General features: G+C 37.5%; 1 protein-coding gene and 1 pseudogene across 8 annotated transcripts; one reads left to right on the top strand and one right to left on the bottom strand.

Annotated features, from left to right (window-relative positions):
* Positions 1-2,267: 2,267 nt before the first annotated feature.
* LOC146709444 (ammonium transporter Rh type B pseudogene) lies at positions 2,268-3,907 on the bottom strand (annotated as a pseudogene).
* Positions 3,908-5,665: 1,758 nt separating this feature from the next.
* On the top strand, positions 5,666-19,292 carry arfgap1 (ADP-ribosylation factor GTPase activating protein 1). 8 transcript variants are annotated; one of them, XM_085456362.1, is made up of 14 exons: positions 5,666-5,874; positions 9,141-9,208; positions 9,610-9,719; positions 10,034-10,205; positions 10,457-10,557; positions 10,664-10,750; positions 11,206-11,320; positions 11,419-11,475; positions 12,700-12,732; positions 12,940-12,969; positions 13,622-13,678; positions 15,022-15,081; positions 15,540-15,595; positions 15,716-19,292. In XM_085456362.1, exons 2-14 carry the CDS (start codon positions 9,149-9,151, stop codon positions 16,053-16,055), a joined length of 1,278 nt encoding a protein of 425 aa, XP_085312488.1. In that variant the 5' UTR covers positions 5,666-5,874; positions 9,141-9,148; the 3' UTR covers positions 16,056-19,292. The 8 variants fall into 8 exon arrangements, with proteins under 8 accessions (XP_085312488.1, XP_085312489.1, XP_085312492.1 ...); XM_085456363.1 differs by lacking the exon at positions 12,940-12,969; XM_085456366.1 differs by lacking the exon at positions 15,022-15,081 and having other exon boundaries at positions 15,546-15,595.
* Positions 19,293-19,300: the final 8 nt, after the last annotated feature.

The raw sequence follows: 19,300 nt of genomic DNA, 5'->3' as shown, positions 1-19,300 counted from the left end.
CTGTATTTATATAGCGCCTTACTAGTCCCTAAGGACCCCAAAGCGCTTTACATATCCAGTCATCCACCCATTCACACACACATTAGACACACTGCACATAGGACAAGGACTTTCACAATAAAACAGGAAACAGCATGGAATGCAGACATGACAACACAAACTTGCTAACATAAAACATGCAAACATGAAACAAAGGGTGAGGGAAACTTAAATACATGGGTAGTAAACACAAGGGGAATCTAATAAACAAATGAACTTAGCTGACCTAGTCAACTTCAAAATAAACTAAAACTTAAAATGCTCGGTCAAAAGACCCAGGAACGTGACATAACTGTCACCACATTGGTGATAGTGGTGATGATTTTGACTTGTTTTTTCAGCCAGTCGACTATGAACGCTTCCGTATACCAAGGTATTCTTGAGTCAAAGGTGAGATCATGGACAGTTGATCCCAAGAATATCAACAAATCTAGGCGGGGACAAGTATCAGGGATGATTCGTGATAAGGGGACGATTTGAGGATAGCAGCAAGTGTGAAAAGGAATGTTTACAAGATGGTAGTGAGACCTGCTATAATGTACTTTTTGGACACAGGAGCACTGACAAAAAGACATGAAGCAGAGCTGGAGGTAAAGGTGTTAAGATTTCAGTTGGGATTGACCGGAATGGCCAGCGAGTATATCAAAGGGACAACTAAGGTTGAGCGACTTGGAGGCAAAGATGCAGAGGCAAGACTGAAAAGAGATTAATAGATATAGCAAAGGATGATATAGCAAACATGCAGAGGATTGCCCAAAGATGCCCTACCATTAATTACTGCTTCATTCTGAAATATGATCAACCTATCTCTAATAATCTGCTATGTACCACAGGCCTTCAAGCTGGCAATACTTAAACCATTACTTAAAAAGTCATCTCTGGTCCCCTTGTCAGTGGCACCTGCATGACCTGGGGCCGAGAGCTATATGCGAGCTGTCCTGGAACAACGGACGCCGGGGGGCCAGGTGGCCGACTGCCAGACCAGCGTCGCCGGCCTCCGGAACAGCGTTGCCATCCTCCGCAAGAGACACTGCCCTTTTTCCATAAAGAAGGTGATCCACTCAACATAAAAGCATGCACCAGCATTGTGTGCTTGATAAAAATCAGAGCACATAGCAACTTTTGAGAACAGTTGATGATTAGATAAAGAATTGTGTCAAACCTATCAGTTCATAAAAGATTGGTGATGTATTTAACCGTTGTAACAGTGGCATACCCATTCATACATGTAATCAAAGCAGGACATGGAAACTCACTTTACCTTTATATTATGATCTTCTCTTCTCGTAGAGCCAAGTTTAAAGTGCTTGTTTACATCCTCAGTTATCTTGTCTTATCTTGAATGAGATGATACCTTATATGCAGCAGATATATTATTTCACATTGGTCACTTCCAACTTAGGCCCATGATGCCCAGATAAAAAGTTGCGGAACAGCGTGACAAAACTTGCTTATAAACCATGCATGTATATTAAGAAGTCCCAGATGTCAAAAGTCCAGCTGATAACATAAACTCATATATTCTTTATGCTTTTATAGAGGCTATTTCACTTGTCCAGACAATAGTTTTTCAAAGTAGAGATGATTTTTTAAATATCACAAAACATGTGAAATACATGAAATTTGAAAATATTTGTAAAACGATGAAGTAGCACTAGATGGTGATGTTAAAAATGCTGAATGACATATGTTACCTTGATGATAATGATGATGATGAATTTCCATTAAAGGAGATTATGTTTTCATATAAGCTAATTTGTTCGGTGAATTCTGGAAACAGCATGTAATGCAGACATGACAACACAAACTGCGTTGTTGCTTGTTGTCATTGACTGAACCATGGGCCATACTTTGGTCTGGTGATTGTAAAGCACAGTGAGATTGTTATATAGACAGGACTTTTGTATCCTTGAGGCAATCTAGAGTTAAATCTGACACCGTAAAACTATGTCAGATTTTAGTACAGATTCCACTATCATGGTCGTGTTATGAAAATGTCATGTTTAGGCTTCTATTTTATTCCTGTCGTATTTGTAACACTTCAGTGAGTTAACAAATTATTTTATATCTATTTCTAAAGGGACGATGTGTGTCAAATATGCCCTGGCTTATTGTTGATATGTCTTCACACATTAATTCTAAATTAAAAAAAAAATCAAATGTTTAAATTAATTTCATTTTGACAAATGATTTATTTAAGCATATACCTTTTGCAAGAAATTGGATTCCACACATTTTTAAATAACAATAATGATAAAATGAATCATGTTTTATTAAACTGTTTATTTTAAATACATTATATTGCAAAAAAGTTCATATTTCAGCCTGTTACTTTTCCATTGCTTTTTTGTATGCAAATGCTAAGTGAGATTTATGGAAACAGTTCAGTACAAGTTAAAAAATATAAGGTACAAGAGCTCAGACTTTGGTGTCCATGGGGTTCATTTGCCCTTTTCCCTCATAGGTTAAGGGGGCTTCTACACTGGAAAAGTCAGATGGCAGCTCAAAGAAAAGCTCATCATTGAAGCAGTTCTTATCAGATGGAGATGCCAAGGAGGGAAACTTCATGACCAGCCCAGTGAGCAGACCACCAACTGTAGAGGCTCCGATGGTGGTAAAGACAGCCGCAACCTGGTACAGCGCTTGCTCCCGTGCAGTGCGTCCCAAGCCTGGCTTCAGTCCAGGAATCACCTTCTGCAGTTCTAGCAGCTGTGGATCTCCTTCGGGTGGAGCACGGTGGGAAAAGATCTGGTACATGCTGGGCCCGTAGGTTTCCTCAGTGGCGAGAAGGATGGCGCAGATCCCTGCTGTGGCCGATATGATGCCAGTCAGTCCGTGCAGGTTGTGAATACCACACTGGTCTTGGATCCTCATGCGATAAGCCATAAAGGGGGTCAGGTACTTGTAACCAAAGAAACAGGCAGTACAGCCCATGACGCCCAGTGCATATGCAGCTACAGGTGAAATCATCATGTCCACAGAAGCTCCAACTGTCACACCGCCTGCTAGAGTCACATTTTGGATATCAGCCATCGTGAGCTTGCCTCTCTTATTGAATAGTGCAGAGAGTGCAAAGGCAGTGATAGTGGATGAGGAGAGACCTATGAAGGTGTGGAGTATTGCTCTGTGCTGATCATCGCCTTTAAATGTAAGCGCAGAGTTGAATGAAGGCCAGAATACCCAGAGGAACAGGGTTCCCATTACAGACAGGATATCTGAATGATAACTAGTGATCTCTTTAGCATGTCCATCATTCAAACTTGGCCGATAGAGCATAAATGTCACTCCTAGACCAAAATAGCAGGCAAATATGTGGATAAGAATAGTGCCGCCTGCATCATTGATCCTAATGTATTGGAGTACAGCCCACTCTGTCACAGCAAATATAGGAATCTCAAGAGAAGCCATGACCAGTAGCTGAACGGGACTGGTCTTCCCAAGCACAGCCCCGAAGGAGATGAGCACCACAGCACAGGCAAACTCTGCATTCACCAGGTTGATCACCCCCAGGTGAATTTTCCCATCATAGTAAAACTGGAAGAACCCTTGCATCAGGATTGCCCACTGGATTGCAAATGTAGCTGTGAGAAAGTTGAAGACCATCCCGCCAAAGCCGTAGAATCTGAAAAAAGCCAGCAGGCAACCGAAGCCTATGAAGATCATCACTTGCACATCAGCAAAGTAGGGGTAGTCGCGATAGAGGGAGTTCTCCATGGGGCTGGTCTCATTGTTTTGCAGCTTTGCGTTGGTATCGTCATCATAAGTGACAAAGACAGCATAAAGAGCTATGATGATCACCTCAAACACTAACACAAACACTGGCAGGCTCACTTTCAAACTCACTGAGTCCTTCATGTTGATGCTCAGTATCCAGACTGCGACTCCTCTTGCTACAGCAACACCCCTTTTGTACTTTTAAAGATCAGATAAGAGCAGATAAAGGCATTGGTTAAAGAGAGTGAACACATGCAATGCAGTTATTTAATAGTGGATTGTTATTTAACAACTCGAGAGAACAATGTACTTTAATCCCTCACTGCTCACAACTGAGCTTATCTCTCCCCCTGTGGTTTTCCGTAACAAGTTCTGATTGGTATTAAATGTCTTTATTTTAAACTAATCATGCGGAAAAAAGAAACAGATATTAAAATCAAGTTAAGTATCACAATGTCATTTTTTTGTTATTAATTCTGATGGCAGGAACATTGTGGTTTATAGATTAAAATGACAAATGTACATGACCCGATGGCAAAAGTGATGAATTTAAAGTTTCAGGATATCGAATAGTTAATAATGCAAATAATCTTTACAGGCAATCCAGTGTAGCTAAATGCATAGAAGCCAATGTACAGCTTGTAATGAATTAAGGGCCTGTGCTGTTGATCTATGGTGGAAAAAACATCTTTCTGCTATTGCTGCTATTGATGAATTTTAGATGAGTGTTTTAATTTCAGCAATGGATAATAATGGGCATCATTAATTAGAGTTAGGAGGCACAGTGTGGCTGGCACTTTTTAAATATAGATACAATTCAAATAGTTTTACATGACAGAGTGGGAAGGTGACACAATCATGAACTGTCACACTTTTATCACTTAAATACAGCACAGCCATTTAAAGCAGTCACTGTGGGCATTGTTAACTGTGTAAATCGTTTTTTTGGGGGAAAATTAAGTGCAATAAAAATAAGAATGTAAGAAAAGAAAGTGGTGGTATTTAATATTTAAATATTATAATATTATATTATATTATAATATTAAATATTATATTATAATAATATTATAATAATCTATATTTAATTTTCTATATGTCATTATGGTTACTATTATTGTATATGTATATGATGTCATCCTTAGTTTAAAAATTCCAGATTTTATTTCAAATATGAAAATTCACAATTTTTCAGTCTTGGGATGTGATACTACTAAACACCTAATTAACAGCTGGAATAACAGGAATGACAAACTGTTATCACACTGAACCTGTTCAGCATTAGGAATATGTGTTGTGTCTGAAGCAAAAAGAGGAATTCTCTGATCAACATTAGAAAACAATCAGTTAGATCATAGTAAGACAAAGCAGTATTTCTCAATGTAAGCTATTCTGGAGTATGACAGGAGATATATAACATCATAATATCAATTAATTACTCCTGTTTTACATGCAGCTGTTCACTGTAGCAGAAAGTCTGTTTCTGATATTTATTGTGGATTCAGTAGAAAGCAATGAGAAAGAAGCCATTCACATATTTTGTTATTATAAACCTAATTCCATGTGGAGCACAAACTCGCATTTATCACTGAAATTGAAGTTCAGTTAATCAGAAAGACTCACATTGAATTTTGGGATATTATTTCAAGTATTTCAAGAATTTGGTGTGCAGTTTTTAAGTGTTTTTTAATATGAGTTTCTAAGTTTGCTGCTTGATAAATCAGACAATGATAGCAGAGTGCTGAAATGTGACCTTATTTATTTACTTATTTACAAACTGTATTGTCGTCGTCGTGGTTGTGGACTGTGACTCAAAAAGAAAAAAAACCTCAAACCCCCACACACTCCAGTCCAGTAACAAGCAGCAATGAGCAGGTTAAAGGCGCCATTAAAATGCAAAAGAAGAAGAAGAATCACTCCCATAATGCATTGCATTGCCAACGTATGCAAACAGGAACATGGCTACCGGTGTTTAACATCAGCATTCTTGAAAAATTATCTTCTCCCTGACCGACATAGTCTGTGATACACCAGCTTTTGCTGATCCTCCGCGACAGGAGAAAGGTCGGAGTTTATCAGTAGACTTTGGAAACAGCTCCTCGCTTCTTCGTCGGTCACAGACAGGTAACGGGTCAGTTAGCTAGCTCCCGGTGAAGCTAACGCTACCAGTGCTGCTAATCTCGTCAGTTCATTTAAATGTTATCATCGCTGTCATCTCCTTTTGGAGACGGACTGTGAATCATTAGTCAAAGCAAGACGTGGAAAACACACCAGTATACTTTTATACCTGTGCTGTGAAACACACACATTAAGCCCCTGCATGGGGGCGGTAGTTTTTGTGTCTCCCAGAGCTTTGACACGTCTGCACCTCAGCTAAAACTTAATTGTCATGTAACTCGTAATTTGACTGTTAACTAGACTGCTGCTTGCTTTTATGCTTTATAGGGAGAGCAATGTAACAGCGTATAATGACGTATGTTTATGGTTTATAATTAAGCAGCTTGTTTGCCAGTTATCGTAGATGTCTGCCTTTTTTTCATTCAGATCGCAGTCGCGTATTGATCAGTTAAACAAGCGTGAGGGGGAATATGTTAATGTCACAGACATAATGCTGACAGAAAGAGACTAATGCTGAAAGAAAAAGAAAGGGCAAAATGTTCTGGAGTGACGGTGGAAGATCGGGTCCTGCTGAAGTAGGAGCACCATTTTCAGTAAGCAAGCACGGTAACAATGTGGCATTTAAGTCACCGAGTGGAACTACACACTCGAGGAACACTACATTTATTTACACCGAGACCACTGCCCCACAATCTGCCCCCAAAGCACAGCTAACCAGGGCTGAAGGCGAGGAAATTAGAATCTAGAGATGTGGCAGAAATCACCACAAGAACCAAACTTCAGACTTGGTAAAGGTCATGGTAAAATAAGTGCATTGGTGGCAAACATGAGGTCCAGGAGGCCAGAAGTGACCCAGCAGACTCCCAATTTGGATCTCTGGACCATCTGAACAAGTAAAGGAGGGCGTAACTCTTGAACCAAGTTTTATAGCTTTTCTTCCTGATAAGGTCCTCCCATATGTTTATTCATTGTGTACCTAAGCTCTTAAGTGACAGAAATGTGCCTGTTTTTTTTTTTGTTGTTGTTTGTTTGTTTTTTACATTTTATTACTGTCTTCTATAGATGGTTCAGTGTTTTGTTTTGTTTTTCCTTCTTACAATGGGACTACAGTACAAATCAATAACATGTTTTCTATGACTTGATAAAACATCTATAATTGCAGGAGCTACCATTTTTTTTCTGTAATTATACAAATGTATTTCTCACAGTTTAAGCCCAAAAAGTCCTGCTGACAGATTTTTCATTTACTACAGCAGCATTTCCTTATCACGCAGAAAGGTTTATGGATGCTGTCGAATTATTAACATATCTCAGAGATTAAAAGTGTAGTTAAACTTCTTTACACTGACAAAAAGAAAAGTTTCACTGATGGAAGTGGGCTGTGTGCAGCCCACGATGTAAAATGAGTTTGACCTTCCTGCACTAAAGTAAGGGGTGAAAGTTAAAGGGGAAAAAATAGTTATAACGAAGGGAAATGTTTAAAAATGAAATGTTACACCTATTTCAGTTTTTAAAAGGATTTAGGATTTTCAGAAGACTTGGGTATAACAGTATTTTGTTATGAGAGAATATAATAATTTTGAGGAGTACTCGAGTATGAGAATATACTGATAAGGCAATCAATTGCTGAGAGGGGTACATAGAGTGAGTGAGCATGGGAACAAAGTGTATATGATGAGTTGTCAGCGTAATCCTGTTTAATGAAACCAGATTATATTTGCAAGCCGTCTGCCAGCCAGTGAATAGCCAAAAGCATTGCCAGTTGTTATTTGAAAATACTCAGGCTTTGTAGGATATCTTTTTTTTTTTTTGCTAAACATGTGCAAGACTTGGTAGATGTTGCTTCAGGTAAAACTCAGATGTCTGGTTTACCCTGTTATGTAATATCAGCATCTTTTATTATTGAACAGATTAGATAGGCAGTGGATTAGCCAGTCAAGCAGACTTATTGTCAGCATTTTTTATTTTTTACAGCTCATTAATCTTCATGACCTTTATTAATGTGTAACAAGGAAACAAAGGCAGGGTTGTATTTAAATACATAGGCATGTCTGGTCTGCATACAGTAAAGGCATTTGGTGTTTATTTGCTACTGTATCTGACAGAAAATGATGCATTTTTTCTGATAAAGAAAACAGATGATATGCTTGTTTTGAAGTGGTTTACTCAGTGGTTGGGAATTTCCGTTGGTTCTGGCTAAAACGTCTGGGGAGGGCGGATCAGTGAATACCCTAAATGGCATTCACTGATTCACTGGTTTCAGCTTCTCAAATATCATAATACTCATACTTTTCTTTTATTAGTAAACTAATCAGTTGGAAAAACAAAAAACAATTCCACTTACTTTGTCCTATTTCCATTAATATTTATGAAAGTGTTAATCTTTAAAAATGGGTACCAAAAGTGCAATGAATGACATTATAAATGGTTAAATGATGACCTGATATGGCGGAGCACTGCAGTTTAAACAATACATTTTGTGTTCACTGATGGTAATTACTACATAAATCTATTAAGTTTGTTTGAGGTTGTGGAGAGAAGCTATAAGAATCATTGTGATTGCTGCTTGGTGCATGTTGGGCAGGGGTCTAGTTTGATGCTGTCTCTGTGCCGTGGTCAAAGATAAAAACGTGAAAACAAAGAAGCTGTAGGGGTTTCATGATTGTAAAATGGTGTGGCTAAATTACCTGCAGTAGCCTCCCACATTGTGCATACTTACTGCCAGATGCAGCAGAAAATCAGGTGAATATTTGATAATTCATTAATGCTTTAATTTGAATTCACAATAAAATGTTAGATTCATTCTTCCTGTGAACAAAAAGCATTTAAAAAGTTACATTTATAACATTTTTCATATAAACTTTTACAGTTTGTCAGCAGTAACTCGTGGTTTGATGAATATTTGGTTGAATTTTGACCTCTTACTGCAGCTTTTTTCTGTGTGTGTTTCATGGCTGCAGCCTGTGGAGCAGGTTCAGGTCCTTTAAAGTTCATCATCTAAACATTTCCTCTGATTGCTGTCCAGCCTTTGGATATGTTGGTTCAGTTTCACAAATTAAACCTGCCCTCTATAATAGAATACAAAAATAAAGTGATACTCCAGTGAGACTGTGTGATTTCAGTGTGGGAAACAGATGATGGGTATTGGTGGCATTTAATTAGTTGCTTAGCAACATGAAGTTGGGTTGATGAGTATTAATTCTCAGGGGTTTGTATTAGTATTTTTGTTCCAGTAGTTGTCTTTAAGATGATCCTCTGCAATTTTGTTTCAGTGTGAGTCATGGCGAGTCCAAGGACCAGAAGAGTTCTGAAGGAAGTGAGAACTCAGGATGAGAATAATGTAAGTCCTTAAAGCTTCTGATCCATGTGGCTTAACTTCAGTTCTTAACCAAAATAATCTCAGCCCACCGGAACGTTTTTATTCTACTTTACAGAGAAGATAGCAGCTCCTTGAGAGGTTGCACTTTTGCACTATCATCCTCTAAATGGCCCCAAATAAATGAATCACAAGAGGGCACACATTCTAGTTTAATTAGAGAAGGTTATTTCTAATATTCAGATCACACATTAGGAAAAACTGTATCATAGAGTTTGTTTGTAAGAACATTAGTTGGCTTTTTGCTGGAGAAAATCAAATGAAGAACTCCAGGGTATATCATTGAATATGAAGTGTGTTGTTGTTGTTGTTGTTTTTTTACCTGCTTATATTCATCTGTTTTTTTTTTTTTGGTTTTTTTTCAGCTGTGTTTTGAGTGTGGCGCTTTTAACCCTCAGTGGGTTAGTGTGACATATGGCATCTGGATTTGTCTCGAGTGCTCTGGCAAGCACAGGGGCCTGGGAGTACATCTCAGGTAACAATGTGATGAGTCATGGTGTCTCTTAACTTTAGTCACATTTTTGTGACATTTGGCAAACTACAAAGACATGTTAAACTTTGAGATAAGTTTACTATAGTAAAATAACATACAGTTATTAGTCAAAAAAATACATTTTAATCAAATGCTCTAGTGTATATATGGATTGGTTTTGTGAATATGTTACATTATTGGAAGAACATTGTTTATAAGCAACAGTCCAGAGTAGTCTGTGTATTCCTTCAAATGATCACAAAGAAATTGTTACAGCCTGATAATATGCAGTTTTATCTTTCCTTCCCCGTCTGCAGTTTTGTGCGCTCGGTCACCATGGACAAGTGGAAAGATATTGAACTGGAGAAAATGAAAGCAGGTGGAAATGGAAAATTCCGCTTGTTTCTTGAATTGCAAGATGATTATGATCCAAACTGGACTCTGCAGGAGAAATACAACAGCAGAGCTGCTGCACTCTTCAGGGACAAGGTAAGCTTCACACTCAGTTCTTAATTATTCCTGATGCTTTTTTTCTTCCAGTAACCCACTCACAGAGGACCGGATAAAACATAATGGAATAGAATAGCCCTTTATTGTCATTGTACATGTACAACGAAATTGTGGTTTAAATTATAAATGTATATCCTCAGTAATGAGATATATTTAGCTTGATATGTTTAGATATAATGCTTTCCAGTTTGCGCTAACATCTTCACCCTTGTTCATCACTGCATTGACAGGTCGCAACATTAGCAGAGGGAAAGGAGTGGTCCATTGAGACCTCCCCTGCAAGAAACTGGACGTCCCCTCAACCCAAAAGCACTCTTTCATCCTCTCATCGGTATGAATGAAGGAGATTTTAAACTTACTAATGCTGGGTCTGATACTAGATAGAGAACAGCAGGCATCAAAACAGCAAATTGATATTTCTGTAATGTAAAATTTAGTTCTGGAGGATCTGGACAGAACTCGGCGAAATCCAGTGATAAAGCTTTTGAAGACTGGCTGAGTGATGATGTTAACTCTTATCAGAGGTAGGTTTCTAAAGTTTTTTATAAACATTAATATGGCAGCAAATGACTATTTGCTATGCAGAGATACATAGTGTATATCAGTGACATCTTTGGCAGAGAATAAGGTGTCATTCCTGTAATTATTGGTGTAACTTCATTTGCGCATACAAGGAAAAACATGAATGTTAAAGCTATATCGCAAACTACAGTGTGGAGACTTTGAGAGATAATTCATAATTATTTAAAAATGCCAGCTTGACTTCATATTTATGACTGTATCTTGATTTATTGTCTCTCATGTACACAACCTTTCTGGAAATGGATAAAATCCAAAGTAATGAGTGACGTTTGAAATGTTGTTGCCCTTGTCTAATATCTGAAATTTTGCTAATTGTACATTTAAGTTTCCTTTATGAATCTTTGTTCTATTGGCTTGTGTACATTCAAAATAAAAAAAATCTTTCCTGCTTTTTCAGTGGAGGTGGTTACAGTGGGAATCAAGAGAACCGGTACGTTGGATTTGGCAACACAGTGACCCCAGAGAAGAAAGAAGAGGACTTCCTGAACAATGCCATGTCCTCTATTTATTCAGTAAGTCAAGACACACTTTTTTGGGGGGGTGGGCTGAACTGTATTTTAATTTTTTTTCTTTCTTAATATAACTTAACTTTTAAACATTTTATTAACAGGGTTGGAGCAGTTTTACTGTTGGAGCTAGCAAGTTTGCCTCTATTGCCAAAGATAATGTAAGTGACTTCAAACAAAGGTTAACTCATTCAGTTTAATAATAAACTGAATAGGAAATGTATTCATTTTGTTTTTCTCAATGTGATACCAAAATCAACAAAAGCAGGCATTTTTGCATAAGCTTATTGAGAGCAAGATGTCTACACTATTTTAAGTGAGGTGTTTGTATTGTAATAGCTGGGCTCTACCCTGGGTTGTCTTAACCTGATTGCTGATGTCAGGCTAAGTGGTCACACATGGCTGGATGGCAAACTATAATTCTGGAAAAACATGAAGAGGCAGAAATTAACACAGCTCCTGCAGAAAAAGCAGTGGTTTGAGTGAAAGTAAGAGGAAATGCACTGTGTGAAAGTGTTTATTTAAATGTTTTGATCAGTTAGACTGGAAAAAATTACTATGAGGGTTAAACTATTTGAAGGCATTGAAGGAAAGCCATCAACAGCGCTGACTGTCTAAGAAGTTAACACACTTATCAGTATCACAACTTTATCATTAAGACACTGCCCATTGTAATCTGATAGATTTATTCTATTAAATTAATGGTTAAATGTGCATGTGACAGTTTTAGTTTTAATCATTTTCAGCTGTGTAAACCCATTGGTGTGTAATTGTCAGAGAAAAACAAACGAACCAAAAAAACAAAACAAAAGTATAACTTTAGAGCCTCCTACTGTCTGCCTATTGAAGTCCAAAAGACCTGCCAGGATTAGTGATGCTATTTCCTGGAGAAGTGATTGGCCAGTAGGATTTCATACCTGTTGACCTCTAATCTGAAACCCAACCTGCTCTGAGGCAGGTTAGGTCTGCAGCCTAAGTTACTATGGTGATATACCCTAGAAAGAAGTTAACCCTCCTTCCCCAGGGTTAACCCTGAACTTGCCTGGATAAAACAAAAACGTGCTTTGCAGTACAGGCCTCTGTACTGAACATCTTAAATCTGGCCCTGAGAAATAGAGTCCATAGCATAATAATTTAGCAAGAGTAAAAATGAACATTTTTCCAACTAACAGAACATTTTAAAAGCTAAACCAAAACAAGCCAGTACACTCTGGACATTACCGGAAACTAATAATGCCAAAAAATTAAAAACTGAAAATAGAAAAACTATAAATCTGATCCACACAAAGATGTTTTATTTTCATAGAATTTATGTTGGGCATTTAACTTGTGTATTTAAAAAAACAAAACTTTAAATGGTGATTATTTTTGTCCCTCTCATGCAGACAACTAAACTTGCAAACCAAGCAACCTTAAAGGTAAGTCTATCGCATCTCGAGTAGCCAGTTATTGCTCCTGTTAATAAAGGTTTTTGACTCTTCTACAGACTGTATTAAGTAGTCTCCTCTTTCTTTTGATGGTATAAGCATGCGTATGCCATTTGCTTGTAAATATTTTAATAATATAAACCTACAAGCAATAACTGTATTACTACTTTACTATCTCTTTGCCTTCTGTGGATCTAGTTAAGGGGCTATAAAGCGCCCCCAGAACCGGTAAAGCAGTTTGTAAATGCATGGTGCTTCTTTTATATCTTTTTTTTTTTAATATGTATCTACCATTTTTGTTTTTTCAGAATTATTGTCTGCTTTTTAGTTATTTTTTTTAACACTTTTAAAGAAACCTTTAACAAAAAATGTTGTCAGAATTGTCGTCTCCATGTGCTTCTGTTTGGTTAAACACAAGGCATTTTGTCTCTTCTCATATTTGAATTTGGAATATATGGATAACCTTTAGGACAAATGGAATAGGAGTGAACAGAAGCACTGTTCACTCACATCCACTGATTATGGGTTATCCTTTTTATGCATGCCAGTGTTTGTGTTTACTGCTAACAGCGCTGAAGAGGGACAATGGTATGCAAACACCTGAGTGGTTTCTGTGAAAAAACGTGGGGAGTCCTTGATGCTATTCTGTAGAATTGAACACACAGAGTAAGAAGCAAAAATATCGTAATATTTGGGGTTATAGATGTGCCATGCTGCCAGTGTCTTGAACCATTACACCCTCTAGTGCTTGTTCAGTGTCATGGTGGATGGGAATGCTCAGGCTGCATGCTACTGCAGAACAAGCAGCTCAGTGTCTTGCAGTACTGTGAATGTTAAACTGTTTCATTCAAGTGAACTCTCCTCTCTGACTTCCAACTAGGCCACTGAGTTAGGACAGACATTAAATGAGAATGTTATCAAACCTACTCAAGAAAAGGTAACATTGATGTTTGAAGTTGTTGATTTGGTGGTGGGATGCAGTGCTTTTAGACACGAAACAGCTTCAGATGTGAATGTGCTATTTTCTCCGCTGCCTGTCTGTGCCAGTTTATCTGCTGTATGCCAACTAACATTAAACGACAAACCTGTAGTTTCAAAGATGGAAGGGGGGGGGGTAAACACAAAGCTTTGTCTCTCTCTCAGTCAGTGACTCAGCTGTGGGATTTGCAGAAGCGTACGACTGTGAGCTGTTTATTTGGGAACGTGTGTGAGTCAGTGTGAACTGTCACTGGATCAAGCCTATAGCACAAACATTTTTAACAGCCAAACTCTTTGTTCACGTCATGTCTGAGTTCAAAGTCTCCAGCTTTCAGTGCACAAAATGACATCACGACTATTCTACTAGGTTTTGGTGTTGCTTTACTGGAGCCATTTTTATGTTCTTGAATCAGTGACAGCCGCAGTGAATTCCCTATAAACAGACAGCAGCATGCATAGATTCTGTAGGCAACAGACTATTTATTTATTTATTTTGTACCATAAGCTTCCTGAAAATTCGTGGCTTGTTTTCTGAGTGCTGTTAAGGCTCAAAGCTGTTACGCTTGAGCTGGTTTTGGTTGCATTCAGGTCAAAATGCAATCTCAAAACCACCGGCTGTCTGCTCACAGTAAACAAGACGTGATGCATCCTGGAGCTCTTCATTTGAAAGCCACAGCTCGTTACCTTTGGGGATTTGGTGTGTCTGAGCTTTGTTGTTGTTGTTTTTTTTCTCTTTCTTTTGACATCATGTAATATTAGAACACATGTTACCATTTTTGCAGTAATAGTAAGTGTTTTTGACACAATGCTTCTGCTTAGCAGATTTAACTGCCAAGTGAGCAGCTCCTGGATGTCATCTTTTTAAAAAAAAGAAAAAAAGAAAAAAAGAAAACAAAAGTATTTTTCCTTTTTTTTTTTTATTTTTATTTTTAAATTCAATTCCAGCATCAGCAGGGTAATTGACTTTTCAATCTTAACTGTTACACATAGAAGGGTGCCTCTTTTTACCATGCTTTGTAGTGATTTATTCTCTTTGAGTGGACCGACAGAAACAAAATGCTTTTGTCTTTTAATGTAGTGTTGGCAATATTAATTTAATGTATCTGTAGTCTGTGCTTTTTTTTTAAACACTCTTTACTGTCTTTCTTCTTCTTCCTCTTCTTTTAAATCATCTGTGCTGTTTAAAAAAATAAACAAAAAAACTGTATTGTTTATTTTCCACAATCAAAAATGAGCTCTTCACCACGCATTTCATTAGACTGTTGTTTTTATTAGTTTTTAACAATAATTTGGCTCGTCCAGGTGAAAGATGGCAAATTGCTAGATGAAATGGCAGTCAGCATCACTGGGCTGGCAAACAAGGTAGGAATGGCAGACATCTGCCACACTGTGCTGATGCAAAACCAGTCTCCCAAGTGAGGAGCAGTAGCCCTGGCACTGCTATTGCAAACAGTATCCAAAACTGCCGGAGCCCCCTGATACACTATACGCTCTAGTCCTCCAAGGAGACTGGTTTTGCAGTGCCGTTAAGTTTGAACTATACTAATTACATTTAATTTCTTGTTTTTCTTGCTGCCATTTTGTTGTGGTGGTGAGTACATGATGTAAAAGAGTTAGAAAATGTGTTTTTGTGTCATTTTAATATTACTGCCTTGCTAAAACTAATTTGTTTGATTGTGTAGTAAAAACTGATTTGTCGTAATGGACTTGTTAGGACTTATTATTTTTTATTACGTTATTCTTTGACCTTTGAATGAATGAAAAATAAGGTATTTTACATGTACAGGTACACTTACATAAATAGTTTATTTCCTCCTTAGGTTCAGGGAGCTGGGTCAAAGCTGACTAATCTGTTCTCTGGAAAACAAGAAGATGGGTAATAAAAAAAAAAAAAGCTTAATACACAATAAATGAAATGTTTCATATTCAGAATCCTAAGCACTTTGTGATGCAATGCTGTAAGCTATGGCCTGTAAAAGCATTTCTTTATGTTCAGGTCTGCTGGTGAGAGCTACCAAAACATGGATGCCACTGAGGGATATCAGGGTAGTTCTAGCCAGCCTGTTGCAAGGGACTTCTGGGAGACCTTTGGCAGCAACAGCTCCTTAAAGGCTAAGAAATCTCCCAGCAGTGACAGCTGGACCATTGCAGATAATTCTGCCAAGAAGAGCTCTGACAGTTGGGACAATTGGGGCTCTGAAGCAGCATCCAACAACAAACACAGCACAGAAGAGAGCTGGGAGGCTTGGGACAACAACTGGGAGAATGCAGATGGTAAGACAAAGAAGAGTCCCACGAAACCTGCTGAGGAAACCTGGGAGAACGCAGACTGGTAGTGACCTCACAAATCTACATCTTCTTACCTTTTTTCCTACTCTGGCATTTTTCCCTCTGACTCTCTCTGTTCATCTCAACGGCACTTACAGGGAAAGCTCCATTAGCTTTGATCCTGTTAATGCATTTAAAATATATTTATTATCCTAGAAGCAAAAGAATGAAGCCCAGGGATGAGTTGAGCTCATCATGAGACGACTATTCATAACTTTACTGAATATCAGTCCTGTATATTATTGTAAATCGTCCTTATTAAAGGGAATTGAGCTAAATCAGACCATAATGTACTGCCTGGACCTAATACTCTTAAAGGTTAAGAAGCCAGTGTTCATACTGGATCGCAGGTTTAATTTCCGTATTAAAAAAACAAAGCATGAAAGAGAAAATCTGATGTTGTAAATTTGAACCCTTGTAAATACAGTATCACCATCTAAACACTAACAACTTTATGTTCTGTGTTTAATCAGGTTTGGCCCCTTAAACATTTTCATCTCTGTTTTGTAAAATGGATCAAAAATACTTTTTCACATAATAAAGTTCATTCCACCTCGTGTTTACCATTAATCAAAATCTCTTTGGTCACGTACAGTTTAAATAAAATGATCTGATGTATAATGAGTTGAGAATAAATCTCCCTCATGGTATTAATTAATTTCATTTTAATGAGCAAGTAGCTTTTTTTTCCCCTTTCTTTCCATCTTCCCAGTAGAGACCTGCAGATACAACACTGTCATGTTATCTGCACCAGCAAAAGTGCAGATAGGCGAAGGCAACAGAACGCTTTGAAGTTTGGCATGTCTAAAAGTTAGTAACTGCCATTCTGCTAAAACGGCTGCTTTAGGGTAAATCCAACTTGAAATCAAATTTTCATTGAATTTGACCCCCGTTTTGCATTTGCGAGCTTTTTAAGCCCTTTGATTGGTTGGATGAGTTAACTTTCAGTCAGCACAACCTGTCTGTAGGCCCAATTCACACTAAAATGTTCTTTTAAGCACATCCAACATCATATTTTATGTTATTTTTTGTTACACATCCTTTCAAGTAGTGTTGCTTTATGTTGCAACATTGTTTTTTTTATTTTCTTCACTGCTTAAATTAAACTGCTAAATAAATATGCCCGGAATACCTGCCAATGCTAGAATAGAATGGGGGTGGTATTGCAATATTGTGTGTTTTCCTCTCATTCTGACCTCAGAGCTGTTTGAAGTGACTTGAAACAGAATGAACTTTCCCATTAGAGTTCATGCAATCAGATCTGGCTGCATTCACTTGCAATGTGGTTTAGACTGGGCTCAGGTTGGACCAGGTGTTTTGATCAAGTTCTCTTATTAATGAATGAATAAATAAGAGTAATCACTCATATTATTAAACAAAAGAAAATGTATTTAAAGATTTCTAGTTTTGTTTTCAAGAGACATATTGTGAAATTTTTAATAAGTCATGTCTAAAGATGATATACAGTTTATTGTAGATAATTTCACACGAGAGGTCCTCTTTGCTGGTTATACTCTGTGTACTGTATGCAAGGGTGATGGTTGTGTGTCATTAATTGGACACAAGTTTGGATTTTTAGACTGTTTTATTATCAGCTCGTGACCATAGCTGGTGACAGGTCATTGTAGATTTTATCTCATACGAAGCATCTCTGTGTCGAGTGTTGTTGCACTGTGGTCGTTGTTTATATTACGAAGATTCTGTGTCACCGATATCTCTACACTGTATTAACATCTGAATTGCGGGGTAATGCTAATGAGGCTCATTATATGCTGGATGCTTTGATGGTCATAGCTCTCAAATGCTTGTTATGAATTAATTTAATCAACCTAGTGCATCCCTCGGTCAGATTAAATGGCAGCTGTGCTCACGTTGTTCATCAGAGATGCAAATGCATTTTTGAAAAGTTCATGGTTACAACAAGCGGAAATGTAATCAGTGTAAAATTGGGCTCTAGTAAGGTGTCTGGGTTGAAGTATAGGGCAATTTTGCATCAGCTAATTTCTTATGTGGCCTTTCATTTCCTGTAACCCTGTAAATTTGTTGCTTTTCATGCAAAAAATCTCCTCATACAACACTAGTTTAATGTCACTAAACCAATTACAACTTCAGGTTTTGCTAATATCAAAAGTAACATGATTGATTTGCATTTCCTGGTGCTTTTATTGGCCAATAGTTTACTCCTGCAGACAGTCCTCATTGGACACGAACACTTAGCTGATTGATTATTGAAGAATAAATGCTCCATTACCATTTTCCTACCTCTAAGAAGTCTTTGCTTTACTGCCTGGGTTAATTTAGTGAACATGTTTTATTTTATTTTTCTTCATTCTTTAGCACTGTTTTATTGTAGACCTTATCACCACTGGTAGTGTAACAGTAAAGCAGCAAATATGAGTCTACAGTGTCAGTCTGTTTTCAGTGATAATGCGGTGCTGTAAAGAAAAAAAAAATTTAATAATCACTCCTGGAAGATTTGTGTTGCTAAACCTCTGCAGTCGTGTTCATGTCTGGTCATGTGATCAAAGCCTTAAACAGCTGTGTTTGCTTTCTGTTGATACTGGTGCCACTTTACTTGTGTATATGTCAGATAACGTCAAATGATTCACTGTTACCCTCAACTTTTCCCTGTATTACTGAAGTATGTCAACTGTTTTATTATTATTTTTAACTTTATTATGGCATAAAACTGACTGCCAGTAAATGGATAAATTCTTTTTAATCTGCTCTCACTGTATCTAAACTGTTTAGTCCTGATATACCATAGTTTTTCTTTTAGTGAATCTCTTGCTGGGGTTACTAGTAATTGATTTTTGGATGATTTGCAGAATTTGTTTGTTATCAAAATGCATTTAAATGACTTAAAATATTTTTTTCTCTTTTTTTAAAAGAACTGATTGTATTTTTTGCCACATGAAGTGAGTCAAATTCTGAACTTTCCAGAGCAGCAGTTCTGCTCATTTTCTGTGCCTGTGGATAACTTGAGAATGGGTATGTCTGTGTTTGTTGACTAAACTAATAATTATGTCAGAAATTGATGTCATGCATGAGATGTTATGTGATGCTAAAAACATTCAGTTGTTTCCTAAGTGAATTTAAGTGCAGTCGTCTGCTTGACCCTTCAAGTTTCACCAGCAGACATCCTGAGGTGAGCCAGTGTTACTGTACCCCCTCCCCCAAGGCTCTGGATATTTCTCCTGTACACATGTTTCTGTGTAAAATTAAAGAAAAAAATGTGTTGTGAATGCTTTTG

This window comes from Copadichromis virginalis, linkage group LG5, assembly GCF_057382275.1.
Source record: "Copadichromis virginalis isolate Kocher_CV1m ecotype Utaka linkage group LG5, C_Virginalis_male_GT1.1, whole genome shotgun sequence".
NCBI lineage: Eukaryota > Metazoa > Chordata > Actinopteri > Cichliformes > Cichlidae > Copadichromis > Copadichromis virginalis.
The sequence above is the reverse complement of the archived record's forward strand: the minus strand, read 5'-3'. Positions and strand labels throughout refer to the sequence as shown.